Source organism: Xenopus laevis, chromosome 2L (genome assembly GCF_017654675.1).
Source record: "Xenopus laevis strain J_2021 chromosome 2L, Xenopus_laevis_v10.1, whole genome shotgun sequence".
NCBI lineage: Eukaryota > Metazoa > Chordata > Amphibia > Anura > Pipidae > Xenopus > Xenopus laevis.
The window spans coordinates 85,440,212-85,462,017 of NC_054373.1; the positions used below are offsets into that span (position 1 = coordinate 85,440,212).

General features: G+C 38.3%; 1 protein-coding gene across 4 annotated transcripts in view; it reads left to right on the plus strand.

Annotated features, from left to right (window-relative positions):
- Window positions 1-21,806, plus strand: part of LOC108708218 (disks large-associated protein 3-like) — a 210,512-nt gene that overhangs the window by 131,252 nt on the left and 57,454 nt on the right. For all 4 annotated transcript variants that reach the window (XM_041582126.1, XM_041582124.1, XM_018246690.2 and 1 more), the window contains one exon: window positions 5,247-5,478. In XM_041582126.1, the coding sequence (XP_041438060.1) occupies window positions 5,247-5,478 (232 nt within the window). The remainder of the gene's footprint in view (window positions 1-5,246; window positions 5,479-21,806) is intronic.

A 21,806-nucleotide genomic window follows, 5' to 3' on the forward strand; every position in this document is an offset into this window, starting at 1 on the left:
TAAAATGATCATATTTATGTTTTGCATACTTTTCTTTCTCTACAATCATTATAAGTGCAGCATTATATTTCTCAGTCATTTGTAAAAACTTCCAATTATGAACTTGTAGTGTTTAACAGCAGCCCTTTTAGTTTTATGTTTGTTCATGTTTATTACTATGCAGCAGAGGGGACATTAGAGGGTGCCCTCTATAGCAGGCCAGATACTTTGCCTTAGGGATGATGCAGCCATGTGGAACAGAGCTGGCCACTTCTCATCTTGTTTGTTATATGGCAATAAGCTTTGTTCTTATTGGTTCAGGAATGTGACTGACAGTGTTGCTTCACAGAATGGATATTTTATCTGTTTTGTGAAACAAAACTTTAATTTTTTGAAAAGAATGAATCCTGTACTATAAAATTTTGCTTTCTGTCACAAATATCTATTTTGTCATTCAAATCTAGCTTGACATGCACTAGTTACTTACACTATTATATATTATGTCCAAGTTTTTTTACATAATTCATTCTGTAAGTAACTTTGCACATTAGTGCGTCCATTACAAAGAGGTTATACATTTGTGCGACAGATTGCTTGTTAAATGTACTGAATGGAGTTTGTGATATAATGACATCCTTTTGTGAGCTAACCAGATTTTGTTCTCATTCTTTAATAGAAATAAGTCTTTTGTATATTTTTTTTATCTGTGTATGGTCACAAATACTTATATACCATGAGAGACATTCATTCTGTGTATTAGGGATAGTTTTGTTTACAGAATGTATTTGGGACAAACGGCACCCCATACATCACTATCACTTGTATGCTTCCCAACCAAAACAGAATACTGCGTAGAAAAATGAAGCAATTTAACTTTTTGATACATTTTTTTGCGAAAGGCTGGAATCTCCCACTGTAATCACTAATTATGTTTATAAAATATATGCAGTAAACAGGCAAATCTCATTAACAGGACATCAATTAGATTTCTTTAATGAATAATGGCACTGGGAATTGTAGTGGGCTATGTATTTGCGAGTGGCTCATTTATTAATGAATGTAATGTAATGAATGTAATTTTGTAACCAGATTAATGGAAGGTGGTAAGAGTTGAGGTTTATACTGTCAGTAAACCCTTCATAGTGAAAAAGAGGAAAAATGTATATATCACAATGCATTTCTGGCTTTTATCAGTTTCCTTTTATAACACTGTCAGCACCATATTACCTGCATCCAGCACACAGCATACAGGAGCAGCGACCTTGCATGCAACAGGTCAAAAACCTGTATCGATACACAAAATGGTTGGACAATATCAATAATACTGCATAACTAAAGTTATGACAAATAAAGTCATACTATTGGCTTCTAACATTTACAAAATTGGGGAAACTATACATCAAAAGGGTGGTTCACCTTTAAAGAGGTTGTTCACCTTTGACTTAACTTTTAGTATGTAGAGAATGATATTCTGAGACAATGTGCAATTGTTTTTTATTTTTATTATTTGTGGTTTTTGAGTTATTTGGCTTATGATTCAGCAGCTCTCCAGTTTGCGATTTCTGCAATCTGGTTGCTAGATTCCAAATTACTCTAGCCATGCATTGATTTGAATGAGAGACTGAAATATGACTAGGGGAGGCCTGAATAGAAAGATGAGTAATAAAAATAACAATAACAATTAATTTGTTGCCTTACAGAGTATTTGTTTTTTTTAGATGGGTCCAGTGACCCCCATTTAAAAGCTGGAAAAGGTCAAATGAAGAAGGCAAACAATTCAAAAGCTATAAAAAAATAAATAATGAAGACGAGTTAAAAAATTGCTTAGAATTGGCCATTTTCTAACATACTAAAAGTTAACTTAAAGGAGAACCACTAGGGTTGCCCCCTTTTCACCCAGTGGAGACAGGGCAGGGGTTATGGCTGTCTGGGACTACCCCTTTAAGTTAAAGGAAAACTATACCCCCCAAACAATGTAGGTCTCTATTAAAAGATACTGAGTAAAACAGCTCATGTGTAAAACCCTGCTTCATGTAAATTAACCATTATCATAATAATATACTTTTTTAGTAGTATGTGCCATTGGGTAATCATAAATAGAAAATTGCCATTTTAAAAAATAAGGGCCGCCCCCTGAGATCCTAAGATTCACTTTGCACACATACAAACCACATGTAAGGTCACATGAGCCAATTAACAGACAGAGTTCTGCCTTTTGCTTCCTCACTTCTTCCTGTTACAGTTAGTGTTGTAGTATTTCTGGTCAGGTGATCTCTGAGGCAGCACAGATAGAGTCACGAAATGGTGGTTCAAGGCAAGAGATGTAAAAGGGCAATATTTATGTAAATATATATTCCAGTTTGGTAAGATTCTTTAATATGTCATTCAATTTGATATAAACTATCTGTTGCTTAAGTATTCATTTTGGGGGTATAGTTTTCCTTTAACGTTTAGTATGTTATAGAATGGCACGTTCTAAGGAACTTTCCATTTCGTCTTCATTCTTTAATTAATCGTCTTCTTCTTCTGACTCTTTGTGCTACTTTTTATTCTACTTTTTATTACTCATCTTTCTATTCAGTCCCTCCCCTATTCATATTTCAGTTTCTTATTTAAATCACTGCATGGTTGAAAGCACAGCTGGGCCAGGTCGGCCAGGCACACAAGGCAACCTGGCGCGAATCAATGCACTGGTCTGGTGAACAGTCAGGCAGAGAGGGTAGGAGGCAGAGAAGGTAAGTGCCTGGCGCCCCCCCAGCTTTGCACCAGGGTCCGACTGGGAGGTCTGGGGCCAACCGGGGCTGCAGTTTTAGGGCCCTACTCCGGACCTCCCCGGTGGGTTTTTGCCACAACCGGGCACGTGCCTACACCCTAGGCACGTGCCTACTCTGCCTACCCCTAGTTCCGCCTCTGGTTGCAAGGGTAATTTGGACCCTAGCAACCAGATTGCTGAGATTGCAAACTGGATAGATGCTGAATAAAAAGCTAAATAACTCAAAAACCACAAAATATAAAACATAAAAACCAATTGCACATTGTCTCCACATCATACTAAAAGTTAACTCAAAGATGAACAATCCCTTTAACCAGTGTTGATATAATTTTATAATCATTCACTCTGGTAACAACAGAAAAAAATCTAAATACATAATTAAACCTTCTACAGGTATGGGATCTGTTTATCCAGAAACCCCTTATACAGAACATTCAAATTACTAGAAGGCCAACTCCCGTAGACTTCATTTTAATCAAATAATTCAGTTTTTGAAAAATTATTATCTTTTTCTCTGTAACAATAAAACAGTACCTTGTACTTGAGCCCAGCTAAGATATAATTAATCCTTATTGGTTGCAAAAGAATCCCATTGGGTTTAGTTAATGTTTAAATTATTTTTAGTAGCCTTAAGGTATGGAGATCCAAATTAGAGAAAGATCCCTTAACCAGACACCCCAAGCCCCGAGCATTCTGGGTAACAGGTTCCATACCTGTAGGTATAGTAGCAGTCGTAGTAAGTGAATCAAAGTGACATATAGATATCAGTAATATTGTCTTAATAAATTTGTACCTTAAGACACCTGTTCTTTGTCACTTGTTGATTACCTGTAAAAATATTTATATTAAACTGTAACAGGAAGAAGTGTGGAAGTATGTGTGAGCATAGTGCCTCATAGGAACTAGCGGAATGGGGAATGGCAGTGTTTCATTATGGGCACATACTACTAGAAAAAAACTATATTTTATGAAAAAGCATTATGAAATGATGATATTTTGTATAGAATCCTGCAAGGTTCAGGGATATAGTTTCCCCTTTAAAACATTTGCGATTACTGTAACTTTGAAGGCTCTCAAAATGTAATTATAGCGGTGCATGGTGTTTTAATCATTTTTGTATTTATGATTCCAAAATCCACAAATGTAAAAGAAGTTTTCATTAAAAACAGAAAGTTCACCAAAGGATGTGTCTGCATACATACTGCATCTTAATCGTAACTTTCCTTTCCTGAGACTTTTTGCTCCTAACCAACAAAGTCACAATCATCAAGTATTTTTGTAGTTAATTTACTATCCCACAAAGTTCTTAAAAAAAGGTTTGAATGTTGTGTCTTAGTGATATATACAAAAAGAACCTCAATGCCAGCTAATTCTGATGAAATGACATCACGGGGGTTATCAAAGGTAGAGTTTTTGAGGCTAGTTTTCAGTAAAAACTAGAATTTTCTGGTAATAAAAAAACAAACACATTTTTTTCGGGTTTTTGGGGAAATAGCTGAAATCTAAAAATACTCCAACTAAACCAACCATTTGAAGATGTTCATGATGTTTGAGGTTTTTTCGGTGGTTTACACTCAAAAACTCTATAAATTCCAGCGATTTGAGTTTGTTTTTGATGAAAACGTCATTAATTTGATTATTCAAGTTTTTTCCTCTGAATACACTGATTCGAATTTTTCCATAAATAAGAACATTTGAGTTGTGAGTTTATAGAGGTATAAAAAAAAACCTCACAAACCATACAAACTTGACCTTTGATTACCCCCCCCCCATGTTATTGGAAACTGGTGGCATTATAACACTGGTGGAAATATTTATCATTCAGTTTTATTAGGTTGGTTGGGGTTGTTCAGCTTTAATACACTTTTTTTCTGTTCAGCTGTTTTTAGATCCAGATATAAAGACTTTTTTCAGTTGATCCCATGTTTTATTTGTATTCTGTTTTTCCAAAACTGAAGTTTAAAATTCCGGTTTCTGGTGTTTCAGTCTGGTAGTTTGGTGAACCAGGAGCAGATTCCAAACTTACAAATGTATAATTTGCTACATTATTCAATACATTTCTCAGCAGCTTCTGTGAAATATTAGCAACTATTGTATCAATTCTAATAGCTGCCTTTAATGAAACTCAGGAGTCTGCTCAGCAGGTACAAAGATAAGAAATGTATCAACTAAATTTATCAATATAGAACAGTTTGTAGATTCGTTGACCCCCACCCACCCAACGCTTCTTTAGAAAGACAGGTGATAAATGAAACTTTCAACTTCAATATTAGAAAAATAGTCACAAACACAAAATAGAAAGTTATTGAACAAAAGTCTTGGTTTCTGGTGAACTATCTGAAAACAAGTGAACTAATAATAGTGTTGGAAAGTGAACAACCCCTTTAAATAAATTGGACATTTTTTTCTGTTGTTGAGCTGATAGTAAAGTCTTTCAGTGAGACTCTGTGTATTCAGGGAATGCTTTCTGAATCTAAATTTCTTCATCTTTCAGTTAAAAGGGGAGCTGAACCATCAGTCTGGGGCCATGTGTGAGTCAGTTTTTAGTGAGTTGGAATCTCACGCTGTAGAAGCCTTGGATCTCCCTGGCTGTTTCCGAATGCGCAGTCACAGCTACCTCCGTGCCATCCAGGCTGGCTGTTCCCAGGATGACGACTGCATCTCTGTTTTCTCTGTGTCCGCTCCTTCAGGAGCTCTTGCCAACCACATCCTAAAGCCCAACACTTGTAAGTCTCCCTTTTAGCTGACTTAATGCTCTGCACTAACTGTGGGATCATGTTAATACCAATGTGCCTTGTCTTTGTGCATTCATTTCAACAACAGCAGTTCCGATTTCCCCTGTCTTTCTGTTTTCACTTCTGTATCACTCTTCTCTCTCCTGTACATCAAAGTACAGTATCTCTAAAAATACAGTGCATCACACACATCTAATCACAGTTTTACTTCTGGGGCTTCCATTACCTTGCTAACGCTTTTCGAAACCCCTTTAGTGCTTACGTGTAGCATGGAGCTGTAGTTGGACATCAATATTTTATTTGAATGTCAGCCTTGTAAACACAGTATGTAATAGAGATATCAATAATATGCTCTGATGTCTTATGAATGATGTGATTACTTTCTGCCAGCCTGAAAGTCATTGAAACGATTTATCAGACACTGAATGTAACAATATCAGTACTTGGCTAGATTGATAGAAAGGAGTAGAGTACTATAGAATATTGTGTCACTTTTCAAAACGATAGATGCTAAAGAAAGTGGCAAATGTATAGCTTTGGATATCAAAGGATATCAAAGGTTGATTAAAGTCACTCGGCCTGTGCTTTACAAATTTTATTTCTGGGTGAAACCATTGTGAAGCAAAACGCCTCCTGCCTGACTTCTTGTGCATATTTTGTAGTGTATGTAGAACCTAAACCAAGAACTGGATAACTGTCAAATTAAGAAATTAAACCAGACAAAAACCCTGAGAATATAACCAGAATAATCTATATTATTCTGTGATGATAAGCATGGGCAGGACAAAATGACCATGACATGACTGTCATAACATAGTTTTTCCCCACCAGTATGATTGTATGTTTTTCAGTTGTTATATGGTTCATTTGTCAATATTAAATCTTTAGCTTTTTAAATGTATATTCATAATAATGTTCATGTTTATAATGGTAACTTACACAAAACTCAATAATGCTGCCAGTATTGCATACTATGCAAGGTTAATGTTCAGTAGCCCAGAGACGTCCATGTTGTTGCTGTCCAGATGTTATTAGGATACACCCATCATAACCAACCAGTGGCCATATACTGTTGGAAAATGCTTGGAGATTCAATCCAGCAACAGTTGGCATCCATTCACTTTTAGGTTGTCTTTCTGACAGCCAATGCGTGTAAAAGAAAATAGTGGTGTACAAATATAGAAAATGAATCCAGTGAATCGCAAAGAACAGTATTGTGTCCACAAATATCATAGGAGATACCTGTTAGTTGTTATTCAAACATCAATTCATATCTGGCAACACAGTTGAGGTGCAGTGCTGGGGTCACAGGTTTGAAACCAGCCAAAGCATCTCCAGTCTGAGTGTTTTCCTTTAGATACCCTGATTTCTGAGGAACGGTGTTAGAACATTTTTTGCCCTGCATGCAATTGCCATGTTGTGCTGGTATTTTTGTCTTTTCATGTTAAGTGATTGTAGGTGTGCTAATGAGGGTTTTTTTTCAAATAGTGACTTTGATTTACTGCCACACACCTATCCTCTATACAGAAGAATTGGCTGCTGATAAAATTGACTATAGCATGTGAATGTAATAGGGACTTGAGATTATAAAGTGCACTGGGTCAGGGACTGATGTTATAATCTCTAGAAAGTACTACAGAATATGTTGGCGCAATAATAATAATAATTAATTCATACATTGATAAAACTCTGAGTTTCTTGTTTCAAACAGAAAGTGCATCAGTCCAGAAGAAAATCAGGAAGCTGCAAACACCAATAAATTCTACATATAGGTAGAGGTAGTTTGGAAAAAGTCACAGTAATTGTTACAAATTTTATTTTGCCCTTGTTTGACTTGCTGTTCATAAAACTGTTTTGTTTATAATGGAAGTAAATTAGAAGAAACAGAGCATTTGAGAAAAATGTGTGTGATACTTTGGGCGTTATGATATAAGTAATTTTTATTTTAGTTAATTGGACAGTGCATACTTCTGATGTGCCTACTATGTATTTCACATTTACTGTATGTACTGAGCACAAACAATTAAAGTATATTCAGCATATTTCCAAAACACCAGTTTGGTGTTGGACAATGTATGAATAGCAAAAGCAGGTATCAATACAGTAATAAAATATAAATAAATACAAAGTACAGTTATATTCAAAGTGTTAAGGGGTTTTTCAGCTTTAAATTAATTTTTAGTATGATGACGAGACTGATATTGGGAGACAATTTGCAATTGCTCATCATTTTTTATTTTTTTGTGGTTTTTGAGTTATTTAGCTATTTATTCAGCAGCTCACCAGTTTGCAATTTCAGCCATCCGGTTGCTAGCATCTGAATTTCCAAAGCAACCATGCACTGGTTTGAATAAGGGACTGAAATGTGAATAGGAGAGGACCTGAATAGAAATATGAGTAATAAAAAGTACCAATAACAATACATTTGTAGCCCTACAGAGCATTTGTTATTAGATGGGGTCAGTAACCCCCATTTCAAGGGGTTGTAAGTAACCCCCACGTGAAGACCAATTGAAAATTTGTTTAGAATTGGCCATTAGAACATACAAAGAGTTAACTTAAAGATGAACCATGCCTTTAAGTGGTAAAGAGACAATAGTAAGGAGGTCCCTGTCCCATAGAGATTACAATGGCCCATGTATTATTATTTGAAGTACAAAACACTGGTATTAGAAACAACAATGACAACAATGCAAAGTATGTTATAATAAAACCAAATAAACCCATAAAATGTCTTCCCATGACTTTTAATGAAAAAAAACGCAATATGTTGCTAGAATCACCTTTGTGTACAATACTAAGATTTATGTTTTTATTGTACATAAAATCGGGCATAACATCAGTGTCATAATGGAGGTAATATGCCACAAATTGGCCATATTCAGGGTCATTTTTCGGTGTAATAGCACAGTTCTTTCTATACCATACCATATATGCTAGCCTTGCTTTTTCTAGGCTACATTGACACGTCACATTTGATTTTGCTAGATGGCAGTAGTAAAATATTATGGTGCTACTTTTCCCAAATGTTTTTTATTTACAATATAAGTCTTATAGACATGGCATCTGCAGTTAAGCTAGTTCCTCAAACTAGGTATACATACAGGGACATACCTTTATCATGCATATGGCATGGTATGTGAGAATTTTGTGAAATCTTTAGGTGCACATTCCTGGCTATAATGAAAGTATTTGAGCTGTTTTAAAATAGGTATTAATTTGCAAGAGGAGGGGGTAGTTCTTCTCCTTTACAAAGTATTGGAAAGATCACATCCAGAATATGCTATGCAGTTTTAATAGTCAGTGTTCAAATGGGATATTACTGAATTATAGAGAGTCCAAAGAATGACAACTGAGCTGGTAAAGGAGATAAAAAGTCTCAGCTATGAAAAAAGACTGTCCACGTTTGAGCTTTTTACACTGCAGAGGAGGCACTTAAAGGCAAATATGATAATTATTTATAAATATATAAGGGGGTCATGCAATAAACTCTCTGATGCTATACTCACAGTAGGTCCTTCCAGCAGACATAACAGAGCGGTGACTGGTGAAAGCAACTGAGCAATAAGAATAAATATTTTTTATTAACTATTTTTTATTAACTATTATTTTGGTTAAAGGTTTGTATTTTTAACTATTGTGTTTAACTTTTTAAAAGCTTTTCAGTCTTAGGTGCTAATTCGTACATTTGTATGCTATTTTGTTTACAGCAAGCTTGCCAGAAGCTGCTTTTAGTTGCAGTTCAATTTCCCTCATTTTGAGGGGGGGGGGTTTGATTAGTGCACCTGAACAGACTGTATAAATAGAACCCCTGGGACACACACAGGCAGAGCAGGGCACACACAGGCAGAGAATGTCACACACTGGCAGAGTATGGTACACACAGGCAGAGTATGTCACACACAGGCTGAGCAGGGCACACACAGTGTGAGTATGTCACACACAGGCAGAGTATGGCACACACAGGGAGCATAGGGAAGGCAGAACAGAGCAGGAGACAGTTTCCACTGATCAGGACCACTCTAATATGTACTACATACAGTGACACAGTGCTGGTGCCCTTATTAGCATTTTGTATAAAGTGTGAACAGGTGAACAATGTGGGCAGTTTCAGTCTGGGTCTCAGGCGTGAACAGTACAGGGCTTTAGAGTGTGAACAATAGAGGTGTCACAAGTGTGAACAATACAGGGGGATCACAGGTGTGAACAATATAGGGTATTAGTCTGAATTTGAGGTTTAAACAATGCAGGGGCCAGTTAATCTCTGTAGTGATAATATAGTCTTTCGGTTTAGAGTTTAGTTGCCCTTTAACTGTTTGTGCTTTTTAGAGATTTACGTGATCACCTCCTATGTGCAGGTAATGGATACTCACAAGCATAAAGGTACAGTTGCTCCTCAAATGTAAGGCATCACTTGATTTCTAAAAAAGGCCTTACATTTGAGGAGCAACTGTACCTTTATGCTAGTGATGCATTTAAACGCTTGTGAGTATCCATTACCTGCACATAGGAGGTGATCACGTATATCTCTAAAAAGCACAAACAGTTAAAGGGCAACTAAACCCTGTGGTGGAAGGAATAGAACACATCCCCTAACAATTGCACAAAGAGGTGTAACTCTATTTAAAAATTACTACACTATACAGTATATTACTCTTTTGTCTATCCCTGAGCTTATAGCGCTGGTTTTCTTCCTACAACAAAATACTATATTGTGACTCATCTGAAGGAGAACAGATTTTTAAAATCGGCAAAGGGAGTGAACTGCAGAGTCTCTGGACTTTATTTACGCAACTGACATTTGTAATCTCTGTAGTCATACCATTTAAATCTTACACATGGTAAGAAAACACAGCAGGTAGGTGGGGGGTCACACAAGGGGGGGTTGTGGTCTGAAATGCGGCCCACGGGCCACCAGTTGGACAGCCCTGCTCTTGCAAATAGCTTCTCTTTTAGGGGCTGATTCATTAAAACATCACAACAAAATCAAGCTTCAATTTGTATCGTACCACAGATTTAGATTATCCAGCGAGGATCGTGATGTCAAGAAACAACTTCAAGGACCTCAAAATATTTAGTTTTCCCCTAAAAAACTTGACCAGAAAAAAATCAAGGTTTATTAAATGGGCCTCTTAGTGTTTGCTCTGTGAGTGGAGTTACGAACACAGGCGTTTCAAACTAAAGGAGTTCAAGGTGAGAAGTTTGATATATATTTCATTTTTTTGGTTGGCAAGGTGAGAACCTTGCCCTAGGCCACAGCGAGTGGCCATTTACAAGGGGCGGCAAAAAGCCTCTTGTAACTTTAAGAGTTGAACTTCTGGGTTTTAACCTGGAAATTCGGCTCCACTAGTGCAGAGAGCACCATTGCGCTCAATGCACCAGTGATGCTGCCCCATTTTGACCCACTCCGACGCTGATTTTTTAAGTGCGGATAGGGAGGGGCATCTGGGCTGCTGCCAGCAGCCCCAGAATCGACGCTAGATCCAGCGCACAGTCTGGACCTATGTATGCAGATTTGGAGTTTACCTCTGTGGAAGTTGTGAGCAAATTGCTACTTTAGAGGCTAATGTTAGAGCCCTACAGCAACAAAACACAACACTGTGGTAGATTGAAAATTGAATCTCTTCCTCAATTAGCAGGACCTAGTGGGGTCATTTCGTTTTGAGGGAGGAGAACAGCAGCAGGATGATGAGGAAGTCAGCTGGGAAAGGCAGGCTGCTCCAGGGTTTATGTATCCCAACAGATTAGCCAGATTGCCTGAAGAAGATGGGAGCATGAACTCTAAATTGGCAGTTCTAGATGGAACGGATCTCTCTCTAACAGCCAGGAGACCAGTTTCTCTTTTAGTGGTGGGGAGGAGAGAAAAGGCATAAACTGATTGTGGTTGTATGGGATTAAATTATTAGGAAAGTGGATAAAGTAATCTATTGTCCGGATTGCTACAACTGAACAGTTTGCTGTCTTCCTGTGGTTGATTGGTAGACAAAGGCATACCGTTTACCAGCTAAGGGAAAAGTAGTAACCTAGAGTTAGAGTTAATTGTATGCTCTAAAAATTATGATATCATTGGTATCACTGTGACTTGGTGTGATGAAACTTGTGACTGGGCTGTAAATTTAAATGGTTACACACTTTTTAGGAGGGGCAGAGGGATTAAAAAGGGTGGAGGAGTATGTCTGTTGTAAAGCCTAAATTAAAGCCATGCACTAAAGAAATAACCACACTGGGGAGGGTATGAACTCCCTCTGGGTAGAGATTTCATCTGGGCAAAAGGTTACGAATAAAATTATCATTGGTGTATACTACAATCTAACTTATATAAGGGACGAGTATGAAGCCCAGCTACTTTTACAAATGGAAGTGGCTTCACAACTAGGTCAAGTTATTATTATGGGTGACTTCAATTATCCAGACATTGACTGGGGCAATGGGGTTGCAGAGACAGAAAAAACTAGCAGGTATGAAATATGCTGAATGACAAATTTTTATTTCAGTTCATTTAAGAACCAACTAGTAATGACTCTCTTTTGGATTTTGTAATAACTAATAATACCAAACTTATCTCTAGCATTTCTGTGGGTGAGCATTTAGGAAATAGTGATCATCTTTGAGATTCTGTTGCAGAGGCAACTCTATAAGGGACTAACTAAAACACTAAATTTTAGATGTGCAAACTTTGCCAGTATACGGCATCTCTGTAACATATTAACTGGGAAAAGCTTTTCACAGGGTTAACCACAGAACAAAAGTGGGAAGTCTTTAAAATGCTATTTAATAAATATACATGTCGGTACATTCCCCTTGTAAGCAAGGAACGTCGTTGCAAAGCAAAACCTTTGTGGTTCAATGGAAGTGTTGGTGTTGAGGTGGGTAAGAAAAGACATGCCTTTAATGCATTCAAGTTAGCTGGAACAGTTGAAACATTTATCAGGTATACAGAGGCCAATAAATCATGCAAAAAGCTATCAGACAAGCTATAATTGAGATGTAAAAGGGTATTGCAGCAAGTAGTTAAAAGAATCCAAAATCACTTTTTAAATATGTAAATAGTTAAAAAAAATTAAGCAGGAAGGGGTGGGCCCTTAATATCAGAGAGGGGTTAATTGGTTGAGATTCTGAGCTGTTATTTTTCTGAGGAACCAACTAATGAAGGTCTCCTTCTTAATAGTCCCAATCCCAGTAATACAACAAATGATGCATGGTTCACGCAAAAGGTAATTTAAAAAACATTAGAACAAGATAAGCAAAGGTTCGGGACTGGATGGTATTCATCCCAGGCTACTAAACAAGCTTAGCTCTTTGATTGCCAAACCTCTTTAAGGGATATGATACTGGAATTCATTGCAAACAATAATAATACTATGGGGCAAATTCCCTAAGCAACGCTAATTCCCTAAAATGCAAAGTTGCGTCCAGGGCACTGAACGCTGGCAAAGTTGTGCTAGCGTTACTTCGGCAAGCAAAGCGAAGTTGCGCTAGCGTTGGCTAATTTGTAGGGATGTCGCGGACTGTTCTGCGGCGAACTTGTTCGCGCGAACATCGGCTGTTCGCGTCCGCCGCAAGTTCGCGAACGTCGCGCGACGTTCGCCAATAGGCGTTCGCGTCAAAATCGTTCGACCATTCGACCATTCGGTCGCTAAAATCGAACGATTTTCGTTCGATTCGAACGAAAATCGTTCGATCGAACGATTAAAATCCTTCGATCGTTCGAATCGAACGATTTTCGGATGTTCGAAGTTCGCGAACTGTTCGCGAACTGTTCGCATTTTTTGCCGGTGTTCGCGAACGGCTTTCGCGAACACATTATCGGCGGTTCGCTACATCCCTACTAATTTGCATACGGCACAAAATTGTAAAGTTGAATGGACGTATATGTTGCAGCAAATACATTACACTACACAATCCCAGGGAACCTTAATAAAAAAAAAATAGAGTTGTTATAATGACCTACACATGAGCCCAGTGTATAGTTTATGTGCCATATGTTAGGAATTGTAGGGGGAACCCAGTTACCCCAAAAAAATGTTACCGTCTTTTGCAGGCTATCACACAAAAGGAAAAGACGCCAGCGTTTTTTGGACTGTTTAAAAAGTCCTAACCACTCCATTGCACTTCGCCTGGTCTGAGCTGGCGAAGGCAAGTCTGGTGAATGAGGTAACCTTCAGTAAAATCCACATATTAGTGAATTTGCGGAGTTACATCCAAAAATCGCCGTTTGCCAGAGCATCTATCTCCTTCGCTAGCAAAGTGACACCTGCACCCGTTAGGGAATCGGCGCAGTTACCAAATGACGTCATGCTGGCGAATTTTAGCCATTAGTCACCTTGCCCTTTAGGGAATCTGCCCCTATGTGTTTGTGCCAGCATGGTTTTATGTGTAATAGATCTTGCCAGACTAATTGAATTTCTTTTTATGAGAAAGTGAGCAGAGACCTTGACTTTGGGATCGCAGTGGATGTAATCTACTTTGCTAAAGCATTTGATACAGAACCACACAGAAGGTTACTGGTTAAATTTAGGAATGTTGGGAAAGAGTTTGTACTTGGTTAGAGAACTGGCTACAAGATAGATTACAGTGCTGGTAAATGGAACATATTCTAATTGGACCAGTGTTAGTGGAGAACCACAGGGATCTGTACTTGTTCCTTTGCAATTCAACTTGTTTATTAGTGACAAGGAGGTGGGCATTGAAAGTACTGTTTTTTCTGATACTGAGTTGTGCAGAACTATACGTTCCGTGCAAGATGCTGCCACTTTGCTGAGTGATTTGTCTAAATTTGAAAACTGTAATAATAAAAAGGAGAAAGATAAAGAACCTTGTTTGTGACTGTTTGATATTTGTATTATTGTTGCCAATACCCACTTAAAAATATTTCCCAAATACACTTGGATAATTAAAAATTATTAATCAATCCCTGTTATTAAATTTGTCACTTATCAATTCATCCAATGAATTAAATACAAATAAATGTGATTTAGTGCACCATCAATTGTATATGTATACCACTAAAAACTAGAGTTAATACATTAATAATGATTACTAAAGAAGTGCAAGTGCTTTTTTCATAAGATTTTCAATTCATTCATTTCAATTCATTTTAAACACCCTTAATTCAAAAAGTGACCAGTGCTCAACAATAATTTAACACACCATCAATCCTATATATAATGGTTGATCTATAAATAATTAGTTATTTAAATTAAATTAATTAATTGCAACGTGCGAGTGCTATCAATTAGTTGTATCATTCTAAATCCATTTTCAATTTGTTACCCAAAATTCAATAATTTTATAAAGTCATCCGTGCCAATAAATTACTATATAAGTTGTTAAAATCATTTGATTTCCTATATCAAATTGATAACCAAGAAATTGGAAATAAATAGTTGGTGGAGTTACTCCCATAGAATCTAACTCAATTTTTTTCTAATCCCTGGGAGTACCACATAGTGGGAGTAGGCAGAGGCTGAAGAGCTGCAGTCTCAAAATTAATCTTTTCTATTCTCAATTGTAAGAGGCTATTATATGTCAAATATTTGACTCATCTTTATTTTAAACTGGGCATCAAACTGTTCAGAGGACCCTAGGCTTTCATATTTGGGGTGATTTCTCTTGATACCTAAAAGTATGTGGGTAATACGATGCTGCAGGGTAGAAATTTTGAGGTGATTTTTGGAAATGTCGCCAAAATCACCAAATTTAGGAATGGTTTGCGGCTTGGTACTTTGGAGTACAAAGACATGCATACCCAATTTAGATTCGTGGGAATGTGTACTTTCCGAAAATATAAGGTTTTCATGGGTGAACTTACTTTTTTCTACCTTTGCCGCCCCCAAAACTAGTTAAATGTGTTGATTTTGCTGTACCTGAAATGACAGACCATATGGGGGTCTTCCTTTTGGGGCCCCTGCATGCCACATGCTTGGGTACACCTATAGATATTGGGCATCGACAAATATGTCGCCAAAATCACCAAATTTAGGAATGGTTTGCGGCTTGGTACTTTGGAGTACAAAGACATGCATATCCAATTTAAATTCGTGGGAATGTGTACTTTCCGAAAATATATGGTTTTCTGGGGTGAACTTATTTTTTCTACTTTTGACCCCCCCCCCAAAACAATGTAAATGTGTTGATTTTGCTGTACCTGAAATGACAGACTATATGGGGGTCTTCATTTTGGGGCCCCTGTATGCCACGTGCTTGGTTCACCTATACATATTGGGCATCAAACTGTTCATAGGACCCTAGGCTTTCATATTTGGGGTGATTTATCTTGATACCTAAAAGAATGTGGGTAATACGATGCTGCAGTGTAGAAATTTTGAGGTGATTTTTGTAAATGTTGCCAAAATCACCAAATTTAGGAATGGTTTGCGGCTTGGTACTTTGGAGTACAAAGACATGCATACCCAATTTATATACGTGGGAATGTGTACTTTCCGAAAATATATGGTTTTCTGGGGTGAATTCGATTTTTTCTACTTTTGACCCCCCCCTAAACTATTATTCACCTGAGTGCGAATTTGCAGAAGCCTGTTTTAGCCTACAACTTTCTCTTATCTTTTACCTTATTCTATTTTCATTTCCAAGGACTCAAGTTGGGTTAGCGGTTTTGTAGGATATAATAGCCTCTTACAATTGAGAATAGAAAAGATACATTTTTGAGAAAATTAGATAGAAAATAGAGTCAATTAGAGAACATTATAGACAAATAGCAGAGACCTTTTTTCCAATAAAGAGGATCACTGCACCAGAATCCACCCCTTTTGACTAGAGCAGTGCTGTCCAATTTATATGGTACGGAGGGCCGGAATTTTTCTAATCTACATGGTGGAGGGACGATGATGGAAGCTAGTGTTAGCTACTCCCTGTTTTAGACCACACCCACTTTAAACCACACCGCAAGACCATGTCCACATTAATAGCACACCAAAAAACCAGATGGTTGGTGCTCACTGCAGGGGTCAGGGACGGAACTAGGGGTAGGAAGAGTAGACGGCTGTCTAGTATGCCATCATTGAGGGGCGCACTTTTAATGGGATTTTTTTTTCTTTTTTTTTCAAGCGTTTATTTAATAATTTGTTTCAGTAATCATGGTCACTCAGTCGGGTGGAATCCCCCTGCTTCACCTTCTCCCTCTTGCCAGCAGGTAATAGCTCCTTCTGTGCAGTGTGGCAGTGCAGCGCGATGTGTGTATATGCATCAATGACATCATTGATGCTGTTGGGTGGCAGAGAGAGGCAGAGAGCTGGCGGCCTTCTTGGTGTGGCTCTCGCTGCTCTCAGACTTGCACAGTTGCACTGAACTGAAGACATTCTTTCTATTACTGTGAAAGTGTGAAGCTTCCTGCTGGCACAGCCAGGTACAGATTTGGGGGCCATATGTTTGCTGTTGCTGCTGGGCTGGGCGCTGGCACAGGTACATTAATACTTGGGGGCAATATGATGTGATCAGATTTTTTTTTGGCTGCTGCTGGCACAGGTATAGATTGGTTGCAATATTATGGCTGCTGGAGGGCTGTATGATGGATGGCTGCTGAGCTTGCTGGTACAGGTATGGGGGCAGAACTTATAGCAAATGTGCAAGTCATTGAACCCCTGGGTAATAGTGACCATAATGTTATATCTTTCAATGTCTGGTGCAAAAAACAAAAATATACTGGGGCAACAAAAACCATGAATTTTGGAAAAGCTAATTTTAGTGCCTTGAGGGCTGCCATACAGAGCATTGATTGGGGCATTAGGTTTTCATCTTAAAACACAGAACAGAAATGGTTGTCCTTTAAAATGATATTACATCATTACTGTTCTCAATTTATTCCCTTAAAGGAGAAGGAAAGGTTAAAACTAAGTAAGCCTTATAAGAAAGGTCCATCTAAATATACCAGTAAACCCCCAAAGTAGTGCTGCTCTGAGTCCCCTGTCAAAAGAAACACTGCACTTCTTTCCTTCTATTGTGTACTCATGGGCTTCTGTATCAGACTTCCTGCCTTCAGCTTAAACCTCATTGCCCTGGGCAAGAGCATGCTCAGTTTGCTCTTCTTCCCCACCCCCCTCCCTTCTCTACTGTAATCTGAGCCCAGAGCAGGGAGAGACTCAGGCAGGAAGTGATGTCACACCATGTTAATACTGCAGCTCCTATCCTAAACAAACAGAGAGCTTCTAGAGCTGTTTACTCAGGTATGGTAAAACATTCTACAGAATAAATATAGCATTCTAGCTTGCACTATTGCAGCTAATCTATTGGCAATAAAATGCCTCCGTAGCTTTCCTTCTCCTTTAAGAACTAAACGTAGAAGCTCTAAGAATCATCCTGTGTGGCTTAATACAGAAGTAAAGAAGTTAATGGGAAAGAAGAGAAAGGCATTTAAAAACTACAAATCTGTAGGGACAGAAGCTGCATTTAATGAATATAAACACTGTAATAAATGTTGTAAATCAGCAATCCGGAAGGCTAAGAAAAGAAATGAAGAGTTAATTGCGGTGGAGGTGAAAACTAACCCTAAAAAGTTTTTTAAATATATTAATAGTAAAAAGATGCAGGTTGAGAGTGTTGCTCCATTAAATAATGGTACCAGTATGGTTGTAACAGATACAGATAAGGCAAATGTGTTAAATCAGTTATTTTCTTCAGTGTATACAATAGAGGAGTCTGGGTTCACAGGCTCACTTAATAACTGCACGAATGGTTCAGCTCAATCTAGTCAGTGGCTGACTCAGGATATGATTCAAAAAGCTTTAATACAAATTAATGTAAACAAGGCTCCGGGGCCTGATGGCATACACCCCCGGGTTCTAAGAGAGCTTAGTTCAGTTTTAGACCAGCCCTTATTTCTGATTTTCTCAGATTCACTGTCCTCTGGTATGGTGCCTATGGATTGGAGAAAAGATGATGTTATTCCAATATTTAAAAAGGGATTACCATCTCAGCCTGGCAATTATAGGCCAGTAAGCTTGACATCTGTGGTGGGCAAATTATTTGAAGGCTTGTTAAGGGATCACATTCAAAATTTTGTCCTAATGAATGGCATTATGAGCAACAATCAGCATGGCTTTATGAAGGATAGGTCATGTCAGACAAATTTGATTGCTTTTTATGATGTGGTAAGTAAGATTCTGGACAGTGGGGGGGCAGTAGATTTGATCTATTTGGATTTTGCCAAAGCGTTTGATACTGTGTCCCACAAACGACTGCTTTCTAAACTAAGGTCTGTTGGGCTTAATGAAGGCGTTTGCACGTGCATAGGAAACTGGCTACAGGATCGGGTACAAAGGGTGGTTGTTAATGGGACATTCTCTACTTGGAGTAAGGTTCTTAGTGGGTTCCCCCAGGGCTCAGTATTGGGTCCACTTTTATTTAAATTGTTCGTTAATGACTTAGGGGAGGGTGTTGTAAGTAATGTATCAGTGTTTGCAGATGACACAAATTATCCAGCCCAATTAAATCCATCCAGGATGTGGCATCCTTGCAACACGATCTTGACAAACTGGCAATCTGGGCAGCTAAGTGGCAAATGAGATTCAATGTTGATAAATGTAAAGTCATGCACCTGGGATGTAAAAATATCCAAGCCACTTATACCCTTAATGGGACTGCACAAGGCAAATCCATTATGGAAAAGGACCTTGGAGTCCTTGTAGATGATAAACTTGGCTGTAGCAAGCAATGCCAGTCGGCAGCATCAAGGGCAAATAAGGTCTTGAGCTGTATTAAAAGGGGCATAGAGTCAAGGGAGGAGGGGGTCATTCTTCCACTGTATAGAGCACTTGTAAGGCCCCATCTAGAATATGCCGTACAGTTTTGGTCTCCATCACTCAAACAGGACATTATTGTATTAGAGAGGGTACAGAGAAGGGCAACTAAGCTGGTAAAAGGTATTGAAAATCTTAGCTATGAGGAAAGACTGGCCAAATTGGGGATGTTCACGCTGGAGAAGAGGCGCTTAAGGGGTGATATGATGACTATGTATAAATATATAAGGGGATCATATAATAATCTCTCTAATGCTTTATTTACAAGTAGGTCTTTCCATCTGACATGAGGTCACCCATTCCTATTAGAAGAAAAGAGGTTCCGCCTAAATATTCGGAAGGGGTTTTTTACAGTGAGAGCTGTGAAGATGTGGAATTCTCTCCCTGAATCAGTTGTACAGGCTGATACATTAGATAGCTTTAAGAAGGGGTTGGATAGCTTTTTAGCAAGTAAGGGAATACAGGGTTATGGGAAATAGCTCATAGTCCAAGTTGATCCAGGGACTAGTCTGATTGCCATTTTGGAGTCAGGAAGGAATTTTTCCCCCTCTAAGGCAAATTGGAGAGGTTTCAGATGGGTTTTTTTTGCCTTCCTCTGGATCAACTGGCAGATAGGTAGTTAATTAAAAAAAAAAAGGTTGAACTCGATGGACATGTGTCTTTTTTCAACCTTACTTACTATGTTACTATGTTACTATGTAATGTATGGCTACTGGCACAGGTATGTGGGGACAGCATAATGGATGGCTACTGACCCAGGTATTGGTGGGCAGTATAATGGATGGCTGCTGGCACAGGTATGTGGGGCAGTATGATGGATGGCTACTGGCACGGGTACAGGGGGGCTGTATTATGGATGGCTGCTGGGCTTGCTGATACAGGTACAGGGGCAGCAATATAAATGAAAAAGTGTTTTTCATGATTAGGAGGTAAATTGTAATGCAGGATAAGGGGCGCTGATTGAAGCAGGGTGCCAAACTACCTTGGCCCAGCACTGGCAGGGATAGGTGAAAAAAGTTAAGTCATATTAAGACATAACCATAAATCCATATGCCTCCTCCTCCCCTGTGTATAATACAGTACCTCAGCATATGATTAAACACTTTAGGGGCACTAACAATAATTTTCAAATGCTAACAAACCCCCAGAACAAATACCAGACTTATGTTCCATAGGGATCATAGGACAGGCAAAGTATGACACACACAGGGAGCATAGGGAAGACAGAACAGAGCAGGAGACAGGAAAATCAGGACCAGTCTAATATGTACTACATACAGTGACACAGTGCTGGTGCCTCATTAGCATTTTGTATAAGGTGTGAACAGGTGAACAATGTGGGCAGTTTCAGTCTGGGTCTCAGGTGTGAACAGTACAGGCTTTAGGGGTGCAAACAGTAGAGGTGTCAGAAGTGTGAACAATGCAGGGGGGATTACATGTGTGAACAATACAGGGGATTACAGTCTGAATTTGAGGTTTAGACAATGCAGGGGCCAGTTAATCTCTGTAGTGATTCCTTTTAAATATTACAAATGGTAAACAGACACAGCAGGCAAACTTTGATGTGGAGGGTCACATAAGGGGGGTTCATGCATAATATCCAAGGCTACAATTAGTATAGATATTGTTATATATATTTTATGTGAGTATATGGAGGGGTTGGTTTGAATGTGTATGTTTGGATGCTGGGTTTCATTTGGAGGGGTTGAACTTGATGGACTTTTGTCTTTTTGCAATCTGATTTAACTATGTAACTATTCAACTATGTAACTATAAAGGCATCCACTGAGATTTGATTAAAAAAGAGGATCCATTGTTATATTTGAAAAAGTTTTTTTCCCTGAATCAGTTGTACTGGTGGATACATTACATACTGTATCTACAAGAAAGGGATGGACAGTTTTTTAGCAAGTCATGTCACTGGTGGCCGACCTGCAGACACCCCACATGGTCTTTCTGCCCCAAACCAGACCACTTTCCTGGGGTTCCTGGCCCAATGCAGAACTCTGATATATGGTTTGATCCAAGGATTGGTTTGATTAACATTATGGAGTCAGGAAGAATATTTTTCCTCCCAGATATACATTGGAGAGGCTTTGGTTTTTTTCTTCTAGCAGTTAGGCAGGTTCCATTTAGACCAAAAGGTTATACTCAAAACTTTGTGTCTTTTTTAAGCCTGAATTCCTATATACTGTAGGGTTTTGCATCATTATTTCCTACTTATTATACCAGTTTTCTGTTGAAGGTCAAAATTATATGTCTGCAAATTCACATGGTGGCTGATAGTTTTGGGGTTATGAGGATAATGTCATAAAAAAATAACAAAAGTGGTATAAAGGTGATTCCTTTATTGGCTAACTAATATAATCATAGCAAGCTTTCAGAACATTTTAGTTCCTTTCTCAGCTTTATTTCAAAAGGGTTGCCCTATAACATTTTTACTGGCTAACACGGTACAGCAACTTTACCTAGGATAATGTCAAAATACATCACAGCATGTTTACCAGCTTCTGGTAAAACCCTTGCCATTGTATTTAAGAAATAAATAATGGGAAATTAACTTTT